The 25505-nt window shown below is 43.5% G+C and overlaps 2 protein-coding genes across 5 annotated transcripts in view; one reads left to right on the top strand and one right to left on the bottom strand.

Annotated features, from left to right (window-relative positions):
* Window positions 1-9881, top strand: part of PRICKLE1 (prickle planar cell polarity protein 1) — a 73904-nt gene extending 64023 nt beyond the window's left edge. For all 4 annotated transcript variants that reach the window (XM_068170268.1, XM_068170273.1, XM_068170269.1 and 1 more), the window contains exons 3-8: window positions 2771-2884; window positions 3723-3860; window positions 4341-4544; window positions 5096-5282; window positions 5426-6289; window positions 7585-9881. In XM_068170268.1, the coding sequence (XP_068026369.1) occupies window positions 2771-2884; window positions 3723-3860; window positions 4341-4544; window positions 5096-5282; window positions 5426-6289; window positions 7585-8441 (2364 nt within the window). In that variant the 3' untranslated portion in view covers window positions 8442-9881. The remainder of the gene's footprint in view (window positions 1-2770; window positions 2885-3722; window positions 3861-4340; window positions 4545-5095; window positions 5283-5425; window positions 6290-7584) is intronic.
* A 4501-nt stretch (window positions 9882-14382) lies between these two features.
* Window positions 14383-25505, bottom strand: part of PPHLN1 (periphilin 1) — a 77372-nt gene continuing 66249 nt past the window's right edge. The window contains 2 exon segments of the mRNA XM_068170242.1: window positions 14383-16467; window positions 16469-16621. Coding sequence (XP_068026343.1) covers window positions 16360-16467; window positions 16469-16621 — 261 coding nt within the window. The 3' untranslated portion in view covers window positions 14383-16359.

The following is a 25505-nucleotide window of genomic DNA, read 5'->3' as shown; positions in this document are numbered from 1 at the left end:
GAGTCTAAAAGCAGCACAGAAATAAGTTATTAGGAGAAATTAAAGCTCGTGGCATCCTACCTCATGGCATTGTGCTACATGGGCAGTACTCCACTGCACTTGTACAACTCTCTAAATAATTAGGCAAAACATGCACCAAAACATTCAGCCAGAGTGTCCCAGCACTGTCCCTTTCTTAAAGACACAGCCTCAAACAGTCACAGACTTCTACATGTATGCTACAACAGCACACACAAATGAAAGTGTTCTGTTAGTGTGACAAGTAGTAGTGTGTGTTATGCTTGTTTAAATAGTTGTATGCCTGCAATTTGTTCACGCTGGGATTTCTTTTGTGTGATCTCTGGACCCGACACTCACAGGTTGGTTGGGCTGTTCCTTCCCCTTTCTCCTTTCTTCTTCTATAGCATCACAGTGATGGAAATAAAAGTTGCTATGGGAGATGAAAATGCAGCTCTTGTGGGTATTCATTGCAGCTGTGCTGAAGCTGCATCCTTGGTAATATCCAGAATTCCGACCAGCGTTAAATGGACAGAGCGGCTTTGTGGCATCTGCTAACAGAGGCAGAGCAGCCTTCCTTCAGATGGCAAGCTCATACAGTCTAGTTAAAAAGGTGAAGGAGATGTCTCCTTTTTGCTCTGCTGAGATTTTCTTGATCCTGACTAAAGCAGCAACAAGTCAGCAGGAATGGCAAACGATGGGTTATTTTTAGGGAAATTGTTTTTATCACTTAGGCATGTATAAAAATGCTGAGGAACCAGACCTTAAGGCAAACAGCAAGCTTAGCGTTCCGCCAGAGCAATTAAATGCCCTAATGACGCTCATAATCCAGCTAGCTCAAACTTACTACAGCATTTATTTTTCCCCAAAATGACTTGAGAACAGTGCAATAAAGTCGAGAAAAGGGCATGACAAATATCTTTAAAGCTTTGCTTCTTACTGCCTGTTGTTATCTTTGCCTGCAGCTTCTTAGTATCATAGTATCATTCAGGGTTGGAAGGGACCACAAGGATCATCTAGTTCCAACGCCCCTGCCATGGGCAGGGACACCCCACACTAGATCAGGCTGGCCACAGCCTCATCCAGCCTGGTCTTAAACACCTCCAGGGATGGGGCCTCGACCACCTCCCTGGACAACCCATTCCAGGGCTTCACCACTCTCATGGTGAAGAACCTCCTCCTCACATCTAGCCTGAATCTCCCCACCTCCAGCTTCATTCCATTCCCCCTAGTCCTATCACTACCTGAGATCCTGAGAAGTCCTTCCCCAGCCTTCCTGTAGGCCCCCTTCAGATACTGGAAGGCCACAATTAGGTCACCTCAGAGCCTTCTCTTCTGCAGACTGAACAGCCCCAACTCCCTCAGTCTGTCCTCATAGGAGAGGTGCTCCAGCCCTCTGATCATCCTTGTGGCCCTTCTCTGGGCCCATTCCAGCACCTCCACATCCCTCTTGTAATAGGGGCTCCAGAACTGGACACAGTACTCCAGGTGGGGTCTCACCAGGGCTGAGTAGAGGGGGAGGATCACCTCCCTCGACCTGCTGGCCACACTTCTCCTGCTGCAGCCCAGGATCTGATTGGCTTTGCGGGCTGCAAGTGCACATTGAGAGCTCATGTTGAGCTTCTTGTCCACCAGCACCCCCAAGTCTCTCTCCTCAGGGCTGCTTTCCAGCCAGTCACTGCCCAGCCTGTATTTGTGCCTGGGATTGCCTCGACCCAGATGCAGGACCCTGCAGTCAGCAGCGAGCAGGTTTACAGTAGGCTTCTGATGCTTTAATTTTGGTTAAATGAAGTCCAAGTCATGTCCTGTGCGACCTTTCCCAATTGCTTCCCGAGTCAGGTGACTGATGACTGCTTCTTTTTCATTTGTCTTGCACAGTGATAAGCTGTTGACCTGAACATTATTTAAAGGTGGCTGGCAAGTCATATTTTTGCCAAGGGTCGGCTCTTATTTACAGCCCCAGGCCTCGTGACAAGCTGGAAACTGCAGAGGAAAAACAATAAATCTGTAACTGTTCCACAAAAATATTTTTTGTGCCATTGGGCTTTGTCATAGTGTTCATTACAGCTTTCCTGTCATAATTCTGTTCAGAAAGAAGTGGGGGGCAGGAAGGTTGATAGGTGTGTACACATAATATTGATTTCTTTACCAAAAACACCCAGCCTGTGAAAACTTCTTAGTTCAGTTGCAGCTGATTGAAATTTTTGGTGGATCCAGCCTCCTCCCAAGGGAAGGATGTTTCCACCTTCTCACCAAAGCCCCACATGGAAGCAATGAAAGCTGATGCTTTGGGTGAACCTGATCAGCAGGAGACTACAAAACAGCTTTTGTCTCAACAATGTGTAAAATGCAGAGAGCAAATTAAATGTGTTTATGTAGTGGCTGTTTTCTGAAAAGCTTCATGCCTTATGTGGTAAATTGCAGAGGGGAAACTTGGAATTTCCAAGGGGTTGTTGACCAGCCCTGAAGGGGGTGGGAATAATGAGAACATTAAACGTGCATAATTTATGATACCCCCCTAATTGTCACTGCAAATTGCATTCCAGAAAAGCAATTCAGCAGCTGGGTGCTAGTTTTATCAGAGACAATTCAGGTTTGCTGAGCTGGTTCATCTGGGTCTCCTATTTCCAGCACAAACCCTGTCACAGATCTAATGTAGCGTAACCTTCTTCCCTCATAAATGAGACCTGAGATAAAACAGTAGCTGAAGGAAGCTTGCAGTGCACGGATGATGTGCATCTCTTGGTCTGAACTCTGTGTTCCTCCTGGTCAGGTCCAGCTGTATTTCGCCTGTTTGCCCGAGGAGAAGGTCCCTTACGTTAACAGCCCTGGAGAGAAACATCGAATTAAACAACTTCTCTATCAGCTGCCACCCCATGATAATGAGGTAAATACAGGTTTTAGGATGGACCATCAGGGCTTATGTCTCCTGTCAGCTTTTACTTGGAGAATTACCTACCTGTGCATTTATTGCAAGCCTAAACTGTGGCCTGCGGTGGCATCTGACCTATAAAACAGCATGGTGTGTACACTGAGTCCATTGTTTAGCTGTCCAGTTGGCTTGTGTGCAGATAAGAGCTGTCTGGAAGGACACTGCCTTTGCTTGTTAGGGGTGCTGGTATCACCGCAATAAACCTAACACAAGTTGGGTTTATAGTGTTTGCAGCCACCCACCAATTACCAGGAACCTACAAATTCCTGGGATTGCATTGTAGTGCACAAAAAGGATGCTTTGTGATAGTAAAAGGTTTGCATCTCAGATATGCAGTGTAATTTGGAGTAGAAGTGGAAATAACAAACAAGCTCTTTGTAGGGAGAGGGGGCGGGGGTGTCAATGCTTAAGATCTTGTGCATACTGCAATACTTAGTTGTGGGCACTTAACCATAAATCTAATGGACAATGTTACGACCGATTTAGGTTCATTCCATTACTTTAGGGTAGCAGCAGGTTTTGGGTTGGCTTTTTTTAAACCTCCTTTCTTGCTCAGACAGCTTCTTAGTTGAGTAGGTTATTTTCCCCCCCTTGTAATGCAGAACGTCCCTCTGTGCTACTTGTGCACGATGCTGTATTAGATGACTATTTTGATGGTAAAAAACCACCAGTTGGAAAAGTTCAATGATGAGTGCCAGCACACCTGATGAATTTCTTTGCTACATGCACTTACTAACCTGTTACCTTAAAATCTCAGCACCTAAAATAAGTTCTCCTGTGTTTTCACTCATAGGTCAGATACTGCCAGTCTTTAAGTGAAGAAGAAAAGAAGGAACTGCAGATGTTCAGCTCTCAGCGGAAAAAGGAGGCCCTCGGCCGAGGCACTATTAAGCTGCTCTCGAGAGCAGTGATGCATGCGGTTTGTGAACAGGTAACACCATTGGTGCCACAAGCTAACTAGCAGGCTGAATAGTCTGAAACTACACTATCTCAATATCAAATGTAAGCTTATCTCTGCCTGTGCACACACACAGAGGAGACTCTTTCTGATACTGCATGTAAACAGAAAGAAGGTAGTGCTTGCTTAAGTGAAACATAGCCTTTGCATCCTGGGAATGAACTGGACCTTTGGGGCTTCCTGCTCAAAGAACCTAAACCCCCTGTTGCTGGCCAATGTAATGACAATTAGAAAAATATCATATGCTTAAAACATGTTACCATAACTTCTATTCACCCAAGGTTAGTTGATGCACAGCTTGTCTAGACAAAAATTGAGGTTGTTTTTCCCCTTTTGGAACAAAACCTGCATATTTGATTTGGTGTTTCAAATCAGGTTAAATGTTAGTAGCGAATGGTTTGGGATGGAAAGTGTGTTCACTTTCTGTTTGTTTGTTTGTTCTTTTTCCCCAAGTGTGGTACTAAAGTAAATGGGGGTGAAGTTGCAGTTTTTGCCTCAAGAGCTGGACCTGGCGTGTGCTGGCATCCCTCATGTTTTGTGTGCTTCACATGTAACGAGCTGCTTGTTGACCTTATCTACTTCTACCAAGATGGAAAAATTCACTGTGGCAGACACCATGCTGAACTTCTCAAACCTCGATGTTCAGCCTGTGATGAGGTAAACAATTCACAATCTTCAGCCAATCTTCCTTCCTGTTTAGTTCACAAACTGCTTCGCCTGAGACAATACTAACTTCAGGTGCACTCCTTTATGGCAGGAATCTGCTGGATAGATGTTTGAAGGCTGAAGGGTGTTTGACTTCTTATCAAACTGGCAACATTACAAGCAGCCTGGTGGTACTTAGCAGCCACCTGCCTGTTCCTATTTAGAACTGAATCTTGTAGATTGAATTAGTACAAATACTCCAAAATATCACCTTGATCACAGTTTCTTTTTGGCCAAGATTTTATGTTCTCTGGGGGTTTTCTGCTTTAAAAAGTACAAGTTTTGGCTTTCTCTTTTTTGTTTCCTTAATTTTTGTTGTAGAAAAGATCAGAATGCTGCAGTTGCTATGGGAGATTGTTGTTTCTATCTTTGTATTCCCAAGGCAGCTAAGTAAGAATAAATTTCGTGTGTGAACCGCACAGTTAGGATATTTTGCACCCTCTTAACTCTCAAGGTGAAACTTTGGGCACTTAACTAAAACTTTATTTTTTATCCCCGAAAAGATCATTTTTGCTGATGAGTGTACAGAAGCTGAGGGTCGCCACTGGCACATGAAACACTTCTGTTGCCTCGAGTGTGAAACAATCCTGGGTGGACAGAGATACATCATGAAGGATGGGCGACCATTCTGCTGTAACTGTTTTGAATCTCTCTATGCAGAATACTGTGAGACCTGCGGGGAGCACATTGGTAAGTGTGTCCTTTTTAAGTGTTAAGCTTAAAAGCAAGGGAAGGCTGACTTATTCCACAATCCAGGAATGTAGATTCTGCAAGTAATTGTTCAGAGAAGCCCCAAAAAGCATTGTTTGGTCTTTTTTTTCCTCCCTTTCCAGGTGTTGACCATGCTCAGATGACCTACGATGGACAGCACTGGCATGCCACAGAGACTTGCTTTTCTTGTGCTCAGTGCAAGGTGTCCTTGCTCGGCTGCCCTTTCCTTCCAAAGCAAGGGCAGATTTATTGTTCAAAAACCTGCAGCTTGGGAGAGGATGTTCATGCCTCCGACTCTTCTGACTCTGCCTTTCAGTCAGCTCGATCCAGGGATTCCAGGAGGAGCGTTCGCATGGGAAAAAGCAGCCGGTCAGCCGACCAGTGCCGCCAGTCCCTGCTGCTGTCACCAGCCCTCAATTACAAATTCCCCGGCCTTGCAGGCAATGCTGATGACACACTTTCTCGTAAGATGGATGACTTAAGCCTTTCAAGGGAAGAGGCAAGCTTTGTTAATGAAGACTTCTGGAAAGGAAGAGTAGAGCAAGAAATGCCTGAAGACCCTGAAGAATGGGCTGAACATGAAGACTACATGACTCAGCTTCTTCTGAAGTTTGGTGATAAAAGCCTCTTCCAGCAGCCTGCTGAGGTAGACATTAGATCAAGCGAACACTGGATTTCTGATAGCATGGTCAAGAACAAGTTGGACTTGAAAAAAAATAATCCCAGTCTAGCAAGTAAGAAGTATCAATCAGACATGTACTGGGCTCAGTCACAAGATGGCCTGGGTGACTCTGCATACGGCAGCCACCCAGGCCCTGCCAGCAGCAGAAAAATCCAGGAACTAGACATGGAACACAGGGCCTCAGAATACAAACATGACCAAACGCCATGGTATGGAGGTTCACTTGAATGTCTGTCTGACCTGAAACAGCAAGAACAAAGCGTTCGAGACTCCATGGATTCTTTGGCTTTATCTAATATAACAGGTAATGGGGGAGGGGGGTGGAAATGACTGGTTTTGATGGAGAGGTCATCCAAAGCATGCATGTTGGACTTTCCATATCTGTGATTTCCAAAAAGCTGTGGTCGCAAGAAACGTGTGTAAAGTAGGCAAGAGCTTTCATCAAGTGCCTGTTCTTCCACAAGATAGATTTCTGCTGCTTAAAACTCTTTATCCTTCTTTCCCTTTTGAATTATCTTTCCTTTAAATGCTTTAGAACACCAAGAATGGTCTTGAACTATGTGTCTGTTACATACAAACTACTGCTTTAAGTAAATGAAGGTTTCGCTTTTCCATACCTTAAGCAGAAGTTGCTTTACATACTAGGATAATATTAGAAAAATAATCTGCAAAACACTTCAATTTCCTGATTTGCTTGCTAAAATAAGCAGTAAATCTGAAAGGACAGTAGCTTTCTTTGCCTTGGGAAATGAGCTTTATGAGAATACCTTTCTCCATTGACTAAAGATAAGCTGATAATCCACTTTTGTGAACCTCCTTGTCAAACGTGATTGAAATTAGACACAGGGATGTAAGTCAGATTTTTGAGTGTGTGGGGGTGTTTTAACCTTCCTTTCCTGTTTCCCTACAAAAAACCACAAGCCTGCAAGTTTGTTATGAGATACCCATTTAAAAAGTTGTCCTATCCTCTTCTCAATTTCTCTCCTGTAACCTGGAGCTACTGTAGCTACTCCTGTAGCTCAGGACCAAGCACATGCTGCATTGCCTAAGAGGTAACAAAGGAACCAATGAGGGGAGCTTGGTTCAGGGGGCACAGGAGAAGGAGGAACTGGAGGTATTTCACCTGGGAAGATCAGAGGGCAGATGATGCTGTTGTGGGAATGCATGGTCATTGAACACAAACGTGGAGTAAACTAGGCCAGCTTATCTTTCCTGTAGCAACAGCCGGAATACTGAATAGAGCAATACCAGAAACATGGAATATTTTTGCCTTAGGAATGCCAGGCACATATTGTAGAGTAATTTAAAGTAATTCTTAAAGTGTGTATACTAGAGCTGTTCACAAATTTTAAACTTGTTAAAAAACATCTTCCACTCTTGATACCCTAATTTTAGCTAATTCTTTAGTAATCAGAACAAACACTTCAATGATTTCAGTCAAAACAAAGCTTTATTTTGCTATGAAGCTACTCCTTCTGGTAACGGTTCCAAAACCCACTGATCAGGTCTTCTTGGATGAAAAGCAGTGTTTACTATTTTGTTGTAATACTTATCTCTTTGCTAATTTTCCTTTTCCTCCTTTCTCCATTCCCACCACAGGGGCGTCAATGGATGGAGAAGGCAAGCCGCGACCGTCTCTCTACTCTTTACAAACTTTCCAAGAACTGGAAGCAGAGGACTGTGAGAAACTGAGCAACATGGGAACTCTGAACTCATCCATGCTCCATCGGAGTACAGAGTCGTTGAAGAGCCTGAGCTCAGAGTTGTGTCAGGAAAAGGTCTTGCCAGAGGAAAAGCCAGTGCATATGCCTGTACTGAGAAGATCTAAATCCCAGTCTAGACCACAGCAAGTAAAGTTTTCAGATGATGTTATTGATAATGGAAGTTACGAGAACATTGAAATACGTCAGCCTCCGATGAGTGAAAGGACTCGTAGGCGTGTTTACCATTTTGAAGACCGTGGAAATCGTCCTTCCCATCATCGCAGGAGGAGTAGGAAGTCTCGTTCAGATAATGCACTTAACTTGGCCACAGAAAGAAGATGTTCTCCAAGAGAGAGGTTTCGTTATTACTCGCCTCAGGACCATGAAAAGTTTATTCAGAACAGAAGCTCACGTGAGATCCAGGCGTACATCCAAAACGCGGAGCTGTACGGACAGTACGCCCACACGCGGTCCGACTACGCACTGAGGAATCAGGTCGTTGATAAGTTTTTTGGATTGTATGGTGAGGAAGATGACTCCTGGTGTTCAACCTCATCCTCATCATCCGATTCTGAAGAAGAAGGGTATTTTCTAGGACAGCCAATTCCACAGCCACGATCACTGAGATACCCGTACTACACAGATGACCTTTCTGGTCCAACTGCTGCATTATCTAGCTCTCAGTTTGGACAAAGGACAACCAAATCGAAGAAGAAGAGGGGACACAAAGGAAAAAATTGCATCATTTCTTAAACTGATTTTACCAGTTGGGAAGACCAGTTAATAACTCTGTAGCTACAGCCTGAACCACATCTTTTTATAGTAATAATTATACTTAGGCGAGTTGCTAAGGTTCTTAATGCTTTGCCAGTGTCAATGATAACCGGAGTTTACATTGTATAAGTAACAGTGGGAAATGTCACCATGCCAAATGACAGTCCGCTCAGATAGTGCTAGGTTGACTCTTACTGCAGTTCCTCATGCAGATGTTCTGTAGGCATTTTATTTTGTGCTTGCTCTTCACCTAAGTCGAATTACCTGAGAGAGGGGGTTCAACAAAGACCAGTTAAAGTATCAGACCTGTGCTGTAGCTATATTCACACAGGGTGTGTGATCTTTTGACTTTTTCCTCTTACCACCAAGAAAAGGAAGGCTCCATGCTGTTGCCGTTCTTTCCTGATAAAAGGTTAAAGGTTACTCTTCCTCCTTCAGGTTTCTTTAAAAAAAATTGATTGGTTTGTTTTTTTTCCATTTGGGAAAATGCTTTTTCCCAAGAGTCCACTATTAAAAGAGGCCAAAATCAGAAATGGGAGCCAAAATGCTGGAGGCCTTGATGTAGTCAAGAGCAGCCGTAAATGCTTGATAAAACTTCCGTGGCCTCCACGTTCTTTAAAGAATTCCATCCCTCCAAAAGGATTTTGTGTGTGTCTCTGTTTAAAGGCAGATATTAATTAAGCTGCTGGAATTGGACCTGGCTGCCAGTGAGTGGTGATGCTTTCCATGCCGTGTCCCCCCACCCCCCAGCAGTAAAAGAGAGAGGTACAACTGCTGCAGTCCTTTGCTCAGGCATGTAACCCCATTAGTTCAATGAATCTACTTGCGTAACAAATACTTTCGTAAGGGCTTAAAGGATTAGGCTCCAGAATTGTCTCTTTCCAAATGCCATTATCCAGGTTAAGGAGAAAAAAAAAAAAATGTATTAGCTGCAATTCTAAATAATAATTAAAACAAAAAAACCCACCCCAACCCACCACCAAACATTGATATTTATAATGTAGTATTTCATAGGCTTAAATGTATTCATAATTTAACAGTGCAAATACTAATGTACATATTGTACAGTTAAAAATTTTAAAAGCTGAATATTTTTATATCCCTGAATTTGAACAAGTTTGTTACAGTACCAAACTAGATTTGTTAGGGGTTTAAACAGCAGCGCCATGGAAGAAATATTGCTTGTATTTTAGCCAGAGGTTTTAAGTTGAGGAATACTGAAAAATGTTTAGTGCAAAACGGCTTAATTTTGTCTACTAGGTATTCAAAGCTCTGTATGCATGGTGGGGCTATGTAAATACTCTCTAAACTATGGCCTTCCTAATCTTGCAAGTGTTATTTATGGGTCAAGCAAACTGTAAACTATATAAATGTACAAACCACACAAGCCTGGAATATATCAGAACAACAGATATGCAACTTCTGTGGTTGTGGATTGTTATTTTTTGTTCTTCACAGAATCACAGAATGTTAGGGGCTGGAAGGGACCTCGACAGACCATCTAGTCCAACCCCCACCCCCTGCCAGAGCAGGATCACCTATATCAGATCACACAGGAACACATCCAGGCAGGTGTTGAGTATCTCCACAGAGGGAGACTCCACAACCCCCCTGGGCAGCCTGTTCCAGTGTTCCATCACTCTCACTTGTTCCCCTCCTTGCCCCAAAAGTTTGTGAAGTCCACGAGCATCACAGAACAGAGATGCTGGGTTGTTCCAGGAAGCAAGCTGGCAAAATTTGTAAGGAAGTAGGTAATCTCAGGAGTTGCCTTGAACTCCTACATGGAGCAGGAGCTACTTTAAGTTGCAGTAAACATCTTGCAGTTTTTTTAGATAAAGGGCAGAAGATTGTTACTTGAATCAATAATGACACACACCAACTGAGATACTCAATGACAAAGCTATTGGCTTTCTGACCACCTCAAGAGAGGTACCTAATGAAATACCAGATACTTATTCCCAAAAAAGAAGCCTGGCAAACTGAACTACACTTCTAATTCTTGAGGATAGGGAAGTTTTGCAATAAAAGCAAGGAAGAGCTTGGTGGACGAGAAGCTCAACAGGAGCTCTCAATGTGCACTTGCAGCCCGCAAAGCCAATCAGATCCTGAGCTGCATCAGGAGAAGTGTGGCTAGCAGGTCGAGGGAGGTGATCCTCCCCCTCTACTCAGCCCTGGTGAGACCCCACCTGGAGTACTGCGGCCAGTTCTGGAGCCCCTATTACAAGAGGGATGTGGAGGTGCTGGAACGTGTCCAGAGAAGGGCCAGGAGGATGATCAGAGGGCTGGAGCACCTCTCCTATGAGGACAGACTGAAGGAGTTGGGGCTGTTCAGTCTGCAGAAGAGAAGGCTCTGAGGTGACCTAATTGTGGCCTTCCAGTATCTGAAGGGGGCCTACAGGAAGGCTGGGGAGGGACTTCTCAGGATCTCAGGTAGTGATAGGACTAGGGGGAATGGAATGAAGCTGGAGGTGGGGAGATTCAGGCTGGATGTGAGGAGGAGGTTCTTCACCATGAGAGTGGTGAGGCACTGGAATGGGTTGTCCAGGGAGGTGGTCGAGGCCCCGTCCCTGGACGTGTACTGGATGAGGCTCTGGCCAGCCTGATCTAGTGTGGGTGTCCCTGCCCATGGCAGGGGTGTTGGAACTAGATGATCCTTGTGGTCCCTTCCAACCCTGACTGATACTATGAAGTAAGGGAGGGAGGAGACACATGGGTACTGGCTTACACAAGAGAAAAGGAAGCTATTGCTAAACTAAACTAGTGGTTATGGGCTTGTACTTTTGGGGATAAATTAAGTGGCAGATCCATCACTCCCAGAGGTGGTCTTCACCATGCAAGTCATTTTTCTAATACAAACAAATCTTGTGTAGATAAAAGGTGATCAAAGTACTATCATGCTGCATCACATGGGCCAAGGGGGTGCTCATGGGATGTCTCCAGCTGGCAGGCTGCTATAGTGGCTCAGGCAGCATTTGCTTTCTTTTAGCAGCCAACTGGCAGAGCCCAAGACAGGAGCTCTTACCTGTTTTCCCTCAAGACCAAACTCAGCCAAGGAAGATCCCATTGCACAGCACAATGCCTAGGGGAGCAGTGCTCCAGTGTTGTTGTCTTACAGTGGTTAAGCAGCTTGTTCAGATACCTCTGCTGCAAGGCACACACATCTCTCTTACCTGTTCCAGGCTGCAGGACCGTAAGTAATTAGCAACATTAGAAAACACTTAGAAAGCTTTCCTTTGCTGAGGAACAGACTGCTAAGAAACAGTTGTGTCAGGGAAGGAGTAACAGGTACTTGTAAGGACACTTAATGAAAGAGGGACTAACTTGGATTTTTTTGGTCCATTTTTGAAAATACACCAAGTTTAAGGCTATAGCTATAGAACTTGGTCTTTTACGTCAGCTTGACATAAAAGATTTCTCCTTCATTCTTTCTGCTCACTTCCTAGAAGCAGTGTTTCAAATCAGTTCTTCCACCCTAAAGATAATGGTACAGGACAGAGTGTTGGCTACCAGCACAAGACTCAAGATACAATCACTGAAGCTGTAAGTTCTCTTTTGTGTTATTAGAAGTAGCACCTAGATGTGGAGTTTGCACCCTGGTAAGCACCTAAGTGCAAATGAGCAGTTGCTCCCTTTCTACTTCACCACCACCACCACCCAAGTAGGAAATGGGGGGGGGAAGGGTGAGTTGAGATAAAAGTTTAATAAGGGGGGGGGGGGGACCAAAACACCAAAGCAAAATAGACTCTCAAAACCACCAGATGCGAGAGAAAAACACCAGATGCTTCCACCAGCCAACCAATTCCCAGCCAGTCCCTGAGCAATAGCAGCTCTGGGAAACTTATTCCTGCCCTCCACCCCGCAATGTTATTGTTGTGCAAGATGTCACGTGGTCTGGGATATCCCTTTGGTCAGCTGTCCCAGTTGTGTCCCCTTCCAGCTTCTTGCTCACCCCCAGCTTACTTGCTGGCAGGTGATGTGAGAAGGAGAAAAGGCCTTGACTGTGTAAGCCCTGCCCAGCAGTAGCTGAAACATCCCTGTGTTATCAACACTGCTTCCAGCACAAATCCAAAATGTAGCATCACCTACCACCTTCTATGGAAAAATTTAACTTTATCCCAAGCCAAACCTTCAGGACAGTGTGAGATACTAGGGCAACACATTTTCCACATCCTCATCAAAAGAGAAAGCCTTGCACAGAAGACAGGGTGCATGGAACCAATTCTCCTCTGATACGTGGCATTAGTCATAGTGGTTTCATTGCTTGTTTTCAAAGCAACGTATGCTGTCACTTAAAGCTGCCCACCCAGTTCAGAATCACCCCAGCTTCAGCAGGAAGCACTGACTTTCCATGTTCCTTTCCTTTCTTCTTCCACTTTAATTGTTTTAAGAGTATCTGCACATTAATAATAAGCACTAGGAGTAAGTTTTATTTGCATGTGACAAAACAAATTCCTCCAGCACAGCACAAATTCCTACCCCTTCCCAGGTGCTTCATCGAGGCCACAAGAGCAAGAACAAGAGATGAAGTAAAAGGGTATGTTTGTTTCTACAGGAAGGAAGACTAAAAGCCATGTTTGTTTCTTAAGTGACTGGCACAATATTTTACTTACATCAACAGAAGCATATAGCACAAAAGGTTAAATGTGAATAGTCAGTGTAACAAGTATTGAATGGAAAACCAGTTACTGATCACTCATTAATGTGAATCAAACCTTTCATAGAAACAGCACTTAGGGAAATTCCAAAAGGCTCCTTAGTCCATAAGTAAGATTTAACCCAGATGAAGCTAAGGACAGCCTAACAAAGTTTTGAAAGATCTATCTGACCTATTAGCTGATCTGAAAAACCTAAGAGTATTGGCTGAGGGGCTGGCTCAAAGAGCTAAAATAAATGGGGTTACATCAGCTTGGCAGATGGCCACCAGTGGAGTTCCCCAGGGCAGTTCTAGGATCACTGCTCTTCTTATATCTTATACATATATATGTCTTATATATATATGTCTGTATCTTATAAAGGATACAGACACAGGAGTCAAATGTACAGTATGTTAGTTTGCTGATGGTACTAAACTAGGAGCTATGGACTTCCCTCAAGGGAGACATGGTGCTTAAGGTTTAGCACCAGACTGGGTAGTGTTAGATTAATTGCTGGATTTGACTTTAAAGGTCCTTTCCAGCCTAAACAATTCTGAGGTTTAAAACAAGAGCAAGTCCCAGATTCTCCATGTGGGCTAGGACAGATCTGGTTACATGTACAAATAGGGATGAGAAGCTGGAGAGCATCCCTATGGAAAGGGATTCAGGCGTTTGTGTGCCTTAGTGGTCAAAAGCACCAAGTGTGTCCTGGGGTGAATGAAGCACAGCACAGCTGGTTGGCCAGTCAGAGGGGACTGTCCCAGGCTGCATTGGTGCAGCCCCACCTCAAGCACTGTGTGCAGCTTTGGGTGCCTCAGTATAAGGAGGACATCAGACTATTAAAAATGTGCCCAGAGAACGGTGGCCAAGATGTTACAAGGCCTCAAGGGCAAGACTTACAAGGAGCAGCTGAGGTCCTCCTCACAGTCTACAGCTTCTTCAAGAGGGGCAGTAGAGGGGGTGGTACTGATCTCCTCTCTCTGATGACCAGTGACAGGACATGAAGAAATGGAAGCTGCATCAGGGAAGTTCAGATTGGACATCTGAAAGACATTCTTCACTGAGAGGGGTGGTCAGTCACTGGAACAAGCTGCCCAGGGAAGGGGTCACAGCACCAAGCTTGCCAGAGTTCAAGGAGCATTGGTCACATGGTTTAGTCTCAGGTGGTTCAAGCAAGGAGCAGAGCTGGACTTGGTGATCCTTATGAGTCTCTTCCAATTTGAGATATTCTATGATTCTTTGATTCTAAGCTTAGGTCTTTACAGAAGAACACTTGAAAAATCAGATTCTTTCATCATAGTAAATTTAATCAGGCTTCTACCAAAGGAGACTCCTAACAAACTGTACAGTAACAATGGACATTTGTAATCAAAAATATTTTAAACACTATTTTGGCTTTTTTTTTCCCTCATTACCATTTCTAATCCAAAGCAGAATCTCTGATGTCACACCCTGAAGGCTCCTGGTTCTGTAGACAAGTAGTGACGTTCTGTAGTTATGCCACTGCCTGAGAGAAGACTTTGCCTGTGATTTCATAACTGATCTTGGCAAACCAAGTTATTGCCAGAAGGGGCAGAGCAGGTCTAGCTACTGTGCCACAACAGGTTCTCACTCTGCCCATTTCCTTCCCCAAGTTAGCAACCTGTAGGATCCCTGAGCTGATTCCCACTCACTGTGCGGCCCACATTATCCCAGGGGCCGACAAGGTTAAGTAGCAGGTCATCTCCTTTGAGCAATGTGAACTCTTAGAAACCAACAAACACCAACTGCAAAACCCACATCCCACTGACATAAAAACTAGTCAGGCATCTCAGGAAGCTGATGTCACACATATTTCATATTCCATATCAATATTTGCATGTGTAATTGCTGTGATACATACAGTACTTTGTACAAAAAGCATTGCTATTTCAGTTGACATTCTGATGAAATCTGAGCAGCTGTCTTAATAAGGAGGCTGAATTTAAAGACTCTTTAATTTTAAAACACTGTGCACTCCAGAATCAGTGAGGTTTGGCCATAAGTCCTTTTACAGAGTTTCAAGTTTCTGAATGCAAATGCACACAAAATCATCACGCTTATACTTACCTCTCTGTGATTATGACTGAATTACTCCTTTCCTAAAACACTCATAACAACCAGTACCTTATGAAATGTAATGCTGTACACAGTCCAACAGTCAGGACACCACCAATGAGTCCTGAGTATTTTTCATCTCATTGTGTAGCACTGGCAGTCTCTTTATTCTCCTCAACCACTGTTCCCCAATTTCAAGTTGCTCCATCAGGTCAAAAGTGGTGCCAGACATTCACAGACTCATAGAATGGTCCAGAATCACCTAGGTTTAAAATGATGATGGATTTGGGGCCTTAGGTTTCAATTTCATGTTCCACCTAATACAAAGTAACTTGGACTTACTAAAGAAACAGTCCTGCTTGCCTTCCTTGCCACTCTAAATGCTTGCTCCTTCTTCCTGTCAGCAATAAAGATTACACACAGCCTTCTAATTGTTAAAAACAATGGATGAAAACTGGTGAGAAGATACAAACAGGGGAAGGAAGAGAGGAGGAGAAGGGACATTTCCCTGCTCGGTGGCTGCCTGCAGTTACAGGGTGTAGCAAAAAACATCAAGGAAATGATTAGCAGCAAACAGTAACAAGAAGTGGAAATCATCCTACATAATACTGCTTACTAGTAATGACTCGTGATATGGAAACCACCAACGTTTAGCAGGCATTTCAGGAACCTGTAACTAGGATAAAGAACACAGCACTTCTTACTTTAAGCAGTTAGAGCTGCTCTGGCAAGAGCAGTCCGAGAATAGAGATCACAGACTAAATCTGAAGATTAAAATATGATAAATAATTTAAATCACAGCTGTGACCAGTTTTGCAAGCCTTCCCTTCCTGTAGTACACATGAAAACAAGAGAGATTTCTGGATGAGCTGAGGAACGCAGAGCTGCTTCTCCTTATTTTAATAAAAAATACAGCATCTGAAGTTACAAACATCAAAACATGAGTGTACATACATGGGACTGACAGTTTTTTTCTCCCTAGGCAACTGCATAAAAGTTTAAAAAATAGTTTGCCACTGCACAGCATCTTTGAAAAGAACATCCCTTCCAAGGAACAGGCGTCAACAGGTAGGAAGAATGCACTTGTGGAGACCACGGGGTATAGCCACCAGAGCTATTACGAAGGAGCGCAGACCTTGGGATTCAAATCCTCAGCAAGTTCTCCTCTTTCCCCACGACAAGCAGGTTTATGTGTTATGGCATACACAATGCAGAGGATCTGAAAGCGTGGTTTTGTCCTTAGTATGAGCCCTCTTTGAAGGGTTCCGATAGATCTTGATTGGCAGCATCGTACTGTACAATGAAACGCTTGAGTTCTTCAATGCATCGCTCACCTATTTCATGCAAATTCTGCCTCAGGGCAAACTGAAGGGAATTCTCCAATGATGGATCTTTGTCAATTAGCATCTTCACCACCATGCCAAAGGTTTCACAGTCTTGTCTGTAGACCTAGAAACAATACATTTTAGAAACTGATTAAATGCAAGGCTCTTCACGTTAGCACGCTCGTTGAGTTAGGTCCTACTGAAGATCCACACCAAAGACTGGAATAGAATAGAATTAACCAGGTTGGAAGAGACCTTTGAGATCATCAACCGGATGGGGTGCTTGGTGCCATGGTTTAGTTGATTAGATAGTGTTGGGTGATAGGTTGGACTCGATGATCTCGAAGGTCTCTTCCAACCTGGTTAATTCTATTCTAGTCTAAGATTGGGTTCAACATGGGGTTCAGCTGTAAGGCATAATTGCCTCTTCCTGTCTTCTAACTTGTACTAATGTATCACAGTATAACTAAGGCTGGAAGAGACCTCGAGGATCATAGAGTCCAACCTATCAACACAGACCTCATGACTAGACCATGGCACCAAGTGCCACGTCCAATCTCCTCTTGAATGCCTCCAGGGACAGTGACTCCACCACCTCCCTGGGCAGCACATTCCAATGGCAAACGACTCGATCGGTGAAGAACTTTCTCCTCACCTCGAGTCTAAACCTCCCCTGGCGCAGCTTGAGACTGTGTCCCCTTGTTCTGGTGCTGGTTGCCTGGGAGAAGAGACCAACCCCTTCCTGGCTACAACCACCCTTCAGGTAGTTGTAGAGAGCAATGAGGTCACCCCTGAGCTTCCTCTTCTCCAGGCTAAACAATCCCAGCTCCCTCAGCCTCTCCTCATAGGGCTTGTGCTCAAGGCCTCTCCCCAGCCTTGTTGCCCTTCTCTGGATACATTCAAGTGTTTCAATGTCCTTCTTAAACTGAGGGGCCCAGAACTGGACACAGTACTCAAGGTGTGGCCTAACCAATGCAGAGTACAGGGGCACAATGACTTCCCTGCTCCTGCTGGCCACACTATTCCTAATGCAGGCCAGGATGCCATTGGCCTTCTTGACCACCTGGGCACACTGCTAGCTCATGTTTAGGCGGCTGTCGATCAGCACCCCCAGGTCCCTCTCTGTTTGGGAGCTCTCCAGCCACTCTGACCCCAGCCTGTAGCTCTGCATGGGGTTGCCGTAGCCAAAGTGCAGCACTCGGCACTTGGACTTGTTAAATGCCATCCCATTGGATTCTGCCCATCTGTCCAGTCGGTCGAGGTCCCTCTGCAGAGCCTTTCTACCCTCTGACTAACATCTGCTCCTAACTTGGTGTCATCTGCAAACTTGCTGATGACTGGTAGTATCAGCACGAAACTCAAGAGTTCATGCTCCACAGCAAGCAAAACATGGTACTTGCTAAGAGAACTTCAGAGCAAATCCAGGTTGCTTTTTTTCTGATTCTTTCCAAGGGAAAAGCTCAGGAAGAACTGTTGTCTCTGATTAGCCATAGGACAGACAGATGGTATTTCACTTGGGGTAATTCATCCCTTTCAAGTACTTGCAGCAAGCTTGCTAGCAACCTTCACAGAATGATTTCTGAAAGGTTCTTTCTCCTCAGAGCCATTATATTTTGGGGGAATAGTTCAGAACTTGCCCCCCTTCCTTTTATTGCATATCTATGTGTCCTATTTTATCACCTTTGAAGTGGGCAGACCAAGGACATATCTATGATTTCATACAGGTAAACCAACCTGGCAACTGTCAGTCTTCAGAGGACACTGTGCAACCCCAGCAAGAGTGAAACTCTGGCACTAATAGAGAACACAGACACCTTGCCTTGTCTCCTACACAGGGAGGCACTCAAAGCTGTAGCTGGAAGAAATGCTCTGCTTTTAACTGGTCTTCAAATTAATGGTAAAGACTTCAATCTGCCATTTCTCTCATGCAAAACAGATGAAATTCTCTGACCCTCAGCACTTTTTTCTTCAAAACTTTCACAAAAGACTTGGAGGAGAATCAGGAGAGTAATCACCATTGCTGCATCTGGAATCAGAAGTCACTTTGCTGTCACAACAATCTGGAAGCTAAACACCTTCACACAGGAGATGGACATTTTCAATAGCTTGTGTTAAATAGAACTGACCTAAAATAGGGGAAGAGGGTGAAGGTGGAGCAGGAAGGCAGTTCTCACAACCAAAAACAAAGGAAGCAGCTCAGGTCCTCTGACAATAATTGAGCAATTTGCCCTCAACAAGATTTCTAACCCAGCTGCTACTTCTGATCCTCCTGGTGCAATCTGCCTCCTTCTCAATTGTGCTGATAAACCTATTTGTATAGCTGAGATGTAAATTGCATCACTGAGATGATCCCTTTAAAAACTACGTCCCCCCACTGCAATCCAGTGATTCAATTCCAAAACCAGATGCATCAGCACAACTGAAAGAACCGTGAGCCACAGTTTTAAAGTGGAATTAACTTCACAAACCGGTTTATACCTGAAGCAGTGCACAACCAGCAACCCTCAGAGAACTTACTGTGCTTTGGGAGCAGAGATTATCAATCACAAGAATATCAATTACAGAAGATATTAATTACAGCCTAATGGTATGGTCAACTATTTAATAGAAGTGTGAAAGCACTCAAAGGCCCCTTAAAAAAAGAAAGGTGTCATGGCATGTTAAAATCCATCTTCTCCAGAGATGAGGAGGCAGCGATTTCTGGAAAATAAGCTGAGAATATGACACTTGAGAAAGAAAGAAAACTGCAGAAAAGGCTCCAGACAAGCAAAAAAAGCTCTCTGTTGGAGAAGAACACTGGAAAAACTCGTGACCCAACAAGGTTTGAGAATAACCTTATCTTCAAAGTTCCAGCTGATACTGATTTTGAGCTCAGACCATGGAAAGCTCATCTGTAAGCATCTGGAACTAGAAACTAAAAATGATTCCATGTGTGGGAAAAGAAGAAATAACCTCCTTATATTGAAAAACAAGAAGGGGAATGATACCAATGACATGATCACTCTGTCTGATATATAGGTCAGGTAATCCTGAAAACAGCTAAAGCCATAGGGTGATCATTCACCGAGGCCCTAGCATACTTTTATTCTCTGAACAAAGGTAAAATACCAGCACAATAGACAGAATAAGTAACACTTCAGTAGGCAGATGAAAGAGAAGCAGAAGCAGCTGCTCTTCCAAATAGAGATATTAATATTTATTTTATATACACATGCAAAATGTATAGGCTTGATTGTCCTCTGAATAAGAAAGTATATAAGGCAAATTCATGCTCACTTTGAAGAGTTTTCCAAAAATCAGGACGTCTGAGATCTGTGAGGCTGCAGCAGAACAGGACACAATATTCAAAGGGCAATAGGGCCAGTAAAAGGGTAAGTTAAAATGAAGGTATTAACAACCCTTGTTTCAGCCCACACATCAAGTTCCTCCAGCTTAGCTCTACAGCCTGTGCAGGATTTATAAGTTCTCCAGGTGATCCAGAGAAGCTAACAACTACAGCTTCTGCACTTCTCTGACAACTGGAGAGACAAGTCCCACCAGGCTACGAGTTGGCTTCTATCCCTTCCATGTCCACAGCTGGTAGAAAGTACAACTGAGTAGCAAGTAGGAGATGCAAATTTCTCCTCTGAGGACTCAACTGAATCTTCACTTCTCATTCCAGTAAGAACTGCTCTGACAAATGTGCTTATTTTATATCAAGGTGGACAATATTAACTATGGTCTCCTGCCATTGTTTTGAATTAATACAACTGTGGCACTTGTTTTGAATGCTCATGGAGAGTAGAGTAGAATAGAATAGAATAAACCAGGTTGGAAGAGACCTTCAAGATCATTGCGTCCAACCCTTCAACCAATCCAACCCACCTAAACAACTAACCCATGGCACCAAGCACCCCATCAAGTCTCCTCCTGAACACCTCCAATGACGGCGACTCCACCACCTTCCCGGGCAGCCCATTCCAATGGGCAATCACTCTCTCTGTATAGAACTTCTTCCTAACATCCAACCTAAACCTCCCCTGGTGCAGCCTGAGACTGTGTCCCCTTGTTCTGGTACTGGCTGCCTGGGAGAAGAGACCAACCTCTGCCTGCCTACAACCCCCCTTCAGGTAGTTGTAGAGAGCAATAAAGTCACCCCTGAGTCTCCTCTTCTCCAGGCTAAGCAACCCCAGCTCCCTCAGTCTTTCCTCACAGGGCTTGTGTTCCAAACCCCTCACCAACTTCGTTGCCCTTCTCTGGACTCTTGGCTCTATGCACAAGTAAAAGCCTTTTAAATAGCAATCAAGAGACTTGTGCATGCAAGGCTCCAGCAGCTTTACTCAAGAAATGGGCAAGCAAGTTCATCTAAATGCAGAAGGTGGTACTTCTGCTTGAACACACAAGCAGGATCACCAGGCATGAGAAGGATCACATACATTAAGTGGATGTGATGATTTGACAAGTAAAACTGATGCTCATGATTTAATCTGGAATTTCCAATCCTTTGCTCTTTTTCAGCACAATCTTTGCTGCACTTTTGAGCATCCCTATCATTTCACGCATTGACAGATTAACACTTTCACGCCCCCATCAGAACTCTTTCACAGCACCACAACACAGCTCTAGGCTCTTTGAGCATCTCTGCGCCACATGTATGTGCTTGAGTCAGCCCTCATCTTCAGAGGTGCCTGCTCTCAGCTCCTCATCCAAAAGGCCAAAGACATTCAAGGCTCAGTTCATATGCAGAAAGGAGTTAAGAGTTGTGGCTCATAAACCACAGCCTGCAAGCCTTAGATACTAACTCACCCTTGGGAAGGCCAAACATGCCCAGCAATTGCTATCTTGTATCTGTGATTCATGCAACTTTTCATTTAACACATATTCAGAAGACAGAAACTTCAGTTGCTGAGGGCACATCTCCCACACGTATCAAATAGTCCATGAAAGGAGGAATGAAGCAGCATGTTCCCTGGAAGTCGTTTGATTTCTGACAAAGGCAGAGCTTGAACTCACAAAGCACAAGTACAGCCCTAGTCTGTACCACATCTCCTCCAGACATCCTATTAATGAAAGAGCAAACGGCCTGAAGTCTCTCCTGCTTCAGTGATGCCCCAGGGCTCCTCTACACCAGACAGAGGTAACAGCTTTAGTTCCTGTAGCTAAACCAAGACAGTTAGGCTGGTATAGCCCTCTGGTGGTATAAAGCCAGCTTCTGATTTCCCCTCCTCAGCAGACCTAAAGTAAATCTGACAGAGTGCTCTTCTGTTAACGCAGCCTCATCTATGCCAGGTTTTCTCAGCAGGAGTAGACAGACTATGAGGTATACTTTCTCTTGTACTCCTAACTGAAAGCTTTGCTGAAAGATTTTGTAATGTAGACCCAGCTCTAAGCCGACTGCATGTGCAGTAAGGTTGTGTTACAATTGCACATGTAAATACTAGCAAACAGGGAAATTACCACACACCAAATCACTTTCAGTATTGCTGGTACCAGTTTTTTCTTTGCCAAAGACACCTTTTTAAAGGAAATGTTACCTCTCCCCAAATCATTACTTTTTAGTGTATTTAGATCCTACCTCAGATTCTTCTCGACCATGCAAATAAGACTTTATTAGCTTACTCCAAATTTACTCTCCTTACGTACAATAAGCTAATCCTCTGCTGAAAATGCACAGAGAAATTTTCATTACTGCAGTGGCAGGGTAATTGCAGAGCTACATTTATGAGCACAACATATAAATTTATAGCTCCACAGCGCCCAGAGTGCTCAGAACTGTCATTAAACCCCCTTGCAGACAATTCCCATGATCAAGACATTGAAAATTGGATTTCAACTAAAGATGAACTATTTTTCATGGTTACAAAGAGCTGAATTAACACAACAAATTGAATACCTGGTAACAATAGCAGCACACAATTTTACATCATAAAATATCAACAAGTCTGTTCCTTTGTTAAAAATGCACTAATAATTTTGCCTTGAATCCACGTAATAATTCCTGCACCCATTAACCAATGTGTTTATAGACCAATTAGATATTCATTGAAATGCAAATTGGGGGAAACAAGAATCCACCATATAACAATGAACAATTCCATGTTAACTTGCTACTTGCTGGAGATATGCAGAATATTAAAGCTGTTTGCACTTAAAAAACAATTCTGGCTCCCTTTCCATTGAAAATTTCAAGCACTTGGTTTAATAGACTCTAGCAGCATCTAAATACCCGACTGGAAGTTCTGCTGAAGTCCCTCATGTGGAGTAGATGCTGATACAGGCATCATTTTAAAAACAGCACAAGTTCCAATTTGAACTCTGCTTTGCCCTTAAGGACCAGGACTAGCAACATGAAGGGCAGGGAGTGAGCACAGTGCAGCAGGAAGGGGTGCTGCGAGAAGACCCATGGGAGAAGGCACTGAGGCCACCCCCCTGTGAACATCCCAGGTGTTGGTTGCTGCTCCCTGCATAGGGGGCACAGCTGGTCTGCATCTTGCTTCTAGCACACAGCATCTCCTGCCTGCATTTTTATTTATTCCTTTGATTAAACTGATTTGAAAGAGGAATATGCAGTCTACAACAATACCACTGCAAGGATTCCCACTTCATTTTAAAGTAGAATTCTAGTATGAAAAGAGGTGAAAAGTGCTCTGTAAAACTGGGGGTGGGTCTGTGTAACTACAGCAAACTGCTGAGTTTAAACACACAGTTTAAGACTGAAAACCCTGAAAAGTTGGCTTGGATCCTGAGAACTTTTCCATGCTGTGTAATCCCCTGGGAAGAAAACATGCAGGTCAAATTATTTACTTGCATGAAAGCATTATCTTCAGTTTAAGCTCAAGACATCATCTGGATACTCCTTTGCTTTGAATCATGCCCCTGGTGACACCTCTGTAATTACAGCAAAGTCATGTTGTTTGCACAGGGTGGTGACCATGGAAGCTCAGGGGAAGCCAGTGACTAGTTTTGGGTGTGCAGCAACTACAGGAGCGCCCAAACAGAGCCATGCTGCCTCCTTGTCTTCTGCACATCAGCCTCATCTTCCTATGACTTCTGCTTTGATGGGCTCTGCCCCTCAGCAGTAATACCTCTAATCATCATCTCTGTGGAAAGCACTACCCCTCCTCAACTCCTTTCTTCCCTTCTCCATCCAAACAAAAGTTACACGTTTTTGTGCACTTACTCAATGCTTATGAAGCAATCTAAATAAAGAACACACAGCTTTTGTATCACACTATTGAGCAGAGACAATAAAAATAAGAGGCAATTAAAATGATAAGTCCTCAACAATGACAGGAAGTGTCACAGAGTCACCCAAGGACAAATCCGTAGAGCGAGGCTATACAATTCTGAACAATCACAGCAAAAGCCAACCAAGCTGGTACTATTCAGAAAACTGCTCATGTCAACCATTGAACTGTCTCAGCTCTCCTTTAAGCCAAAGTGAACAGGGAAAGCACCACACACAAAGTACTCAGCACGGTGCAAGATAAACATTGAGCTGCTGTGACATGTACTGCATGGCAAATAAAGCAATAACTGCATTAAGCTGCTGTGACATGTACTGCATGGCAAATAATGACTGCAAAGTTCAGCAACAGAGTTTTCATTTACCAAACCTTACAATTTCCAGATAGTTCCTCACTGCTTTAAAAGAACTACAAACAAGTTTTCAATAAGAAGGAAGAAGTTCACTTGAAGTATACTGCTAGGAAACCCACACATTTACTTAAATCATTTTCAATACTACGGCGGAAGACTTTAAGCGAATGTTTAAATGAAAAAGAACTGACACACAACAGAAATGCACATCATGATACATTTCATTTAATATTACATTTTGGCAAGAGCAAGTGCGTTATTACTGCTTCAAGAAATGTCTTGCTCAGTCAAGCAGAAGTAGCTCCCATGTGGGAGAGCAAGAACTATTATGTTACATGGTTTTACTGGAGATAATTCTTTACTAAACCAATCAGACCACATAATAACGGCATTCTAACACCAACTACAGGCCCTTGGAGACCAGTTTGTGTGTGGCCTAGATTTCATAGGCTTCTTTTACAACAGATGTGTTGGATGAGGGTAATGTTACTTCATATATTGACTTGTGTGTTCCTTCAGTAAAAGAGCAGTTTAAAGTTCTACTTCTCACATATTCTTCTTGTAGAAAACGTGTGCCTTCTGCGAGCAGATGATAAATCTGAACTCAGGTAATCCACAGCAATTACAATTCATCATTTCCTAAACCTCACTAGAAGTGCTGATAATCTCTTAAAAAGATTTACCAATGACACCTTTTCAGCTCAAGCATAATACCCAGCTATGTTTAAGAATGCCCAGCTACAAACAACTATGCAGCTACATCAAAAAAAAACCCTGCCTGAAAGAGCAACAACTTATGTACCTATTAATTTCTCTTTGTTCTACAATGATCTTCAGGTGCAAAAACTGCATTTTCATAGGACCATGAATGAAAATAAAATTCCAAAAGCTCTCCTCTCTGATGGATGAAAAAGAAAAACCCACCAAATCCCCTTACTTGAAATGTACCAGTTCAGGATCAAACAGGAAATAATCAGCTTGATGCCAGAGGAAGGACCTCGCCCTGCAATTTTTATTTATAAAACACTGAATTGATGGAAAGCTATTTCCTAAATCTGCTCCATGGTAAACTTGTTGCTCTATCCAAAACAGGAAGGGTGAAGTTTATCTACAAAAGAGCCTATGTTAAATCTCTTGTTTAAAAATGCTTTAATAGCTCTCAGTTATGTCCACTGACCATAAAGGAAAGCAATATTCATTTAAGCTTCATCAGAATGGGCTGGCAATCACGTGACAAAACCCACCTTCTTCATCACAGAAATGCACACATAACTTTGCATGGAAAGTACAGTAGTTTGAAATCCACAACTATGGACTGTGTTGCAGTCAAGATCAGCAATGATGCATGAGCTTTTACCAAAAAGGGGTATTCAGCTTTCCCTCAAGGTAAGATCACAGTATAACAGTATAACTAAGGTTGGAAGAGACCT

Source organism: Melanerpes formicivorus, unplaced genomic scaffold (assembly GCF_026170545.1).
Source record: "Melanerpes formicivorus ecotype bairdi unplaced genomic scaffold, bMelFor1.0.p_v2 SCAF_3, whole genome shotgun sequence".
NCBI classification, from domain to species: Eukaryota; Metazoa; Chordata; class Aves; order Piciformes; family Picidae; genus Melanerpes; species Melanerpes formicivorus.
The sequence above is the reverse complement of the archived record's forward strand: the minus strand, read 5'-3'. Positions and strand labels throughout refer to the sequence as shown.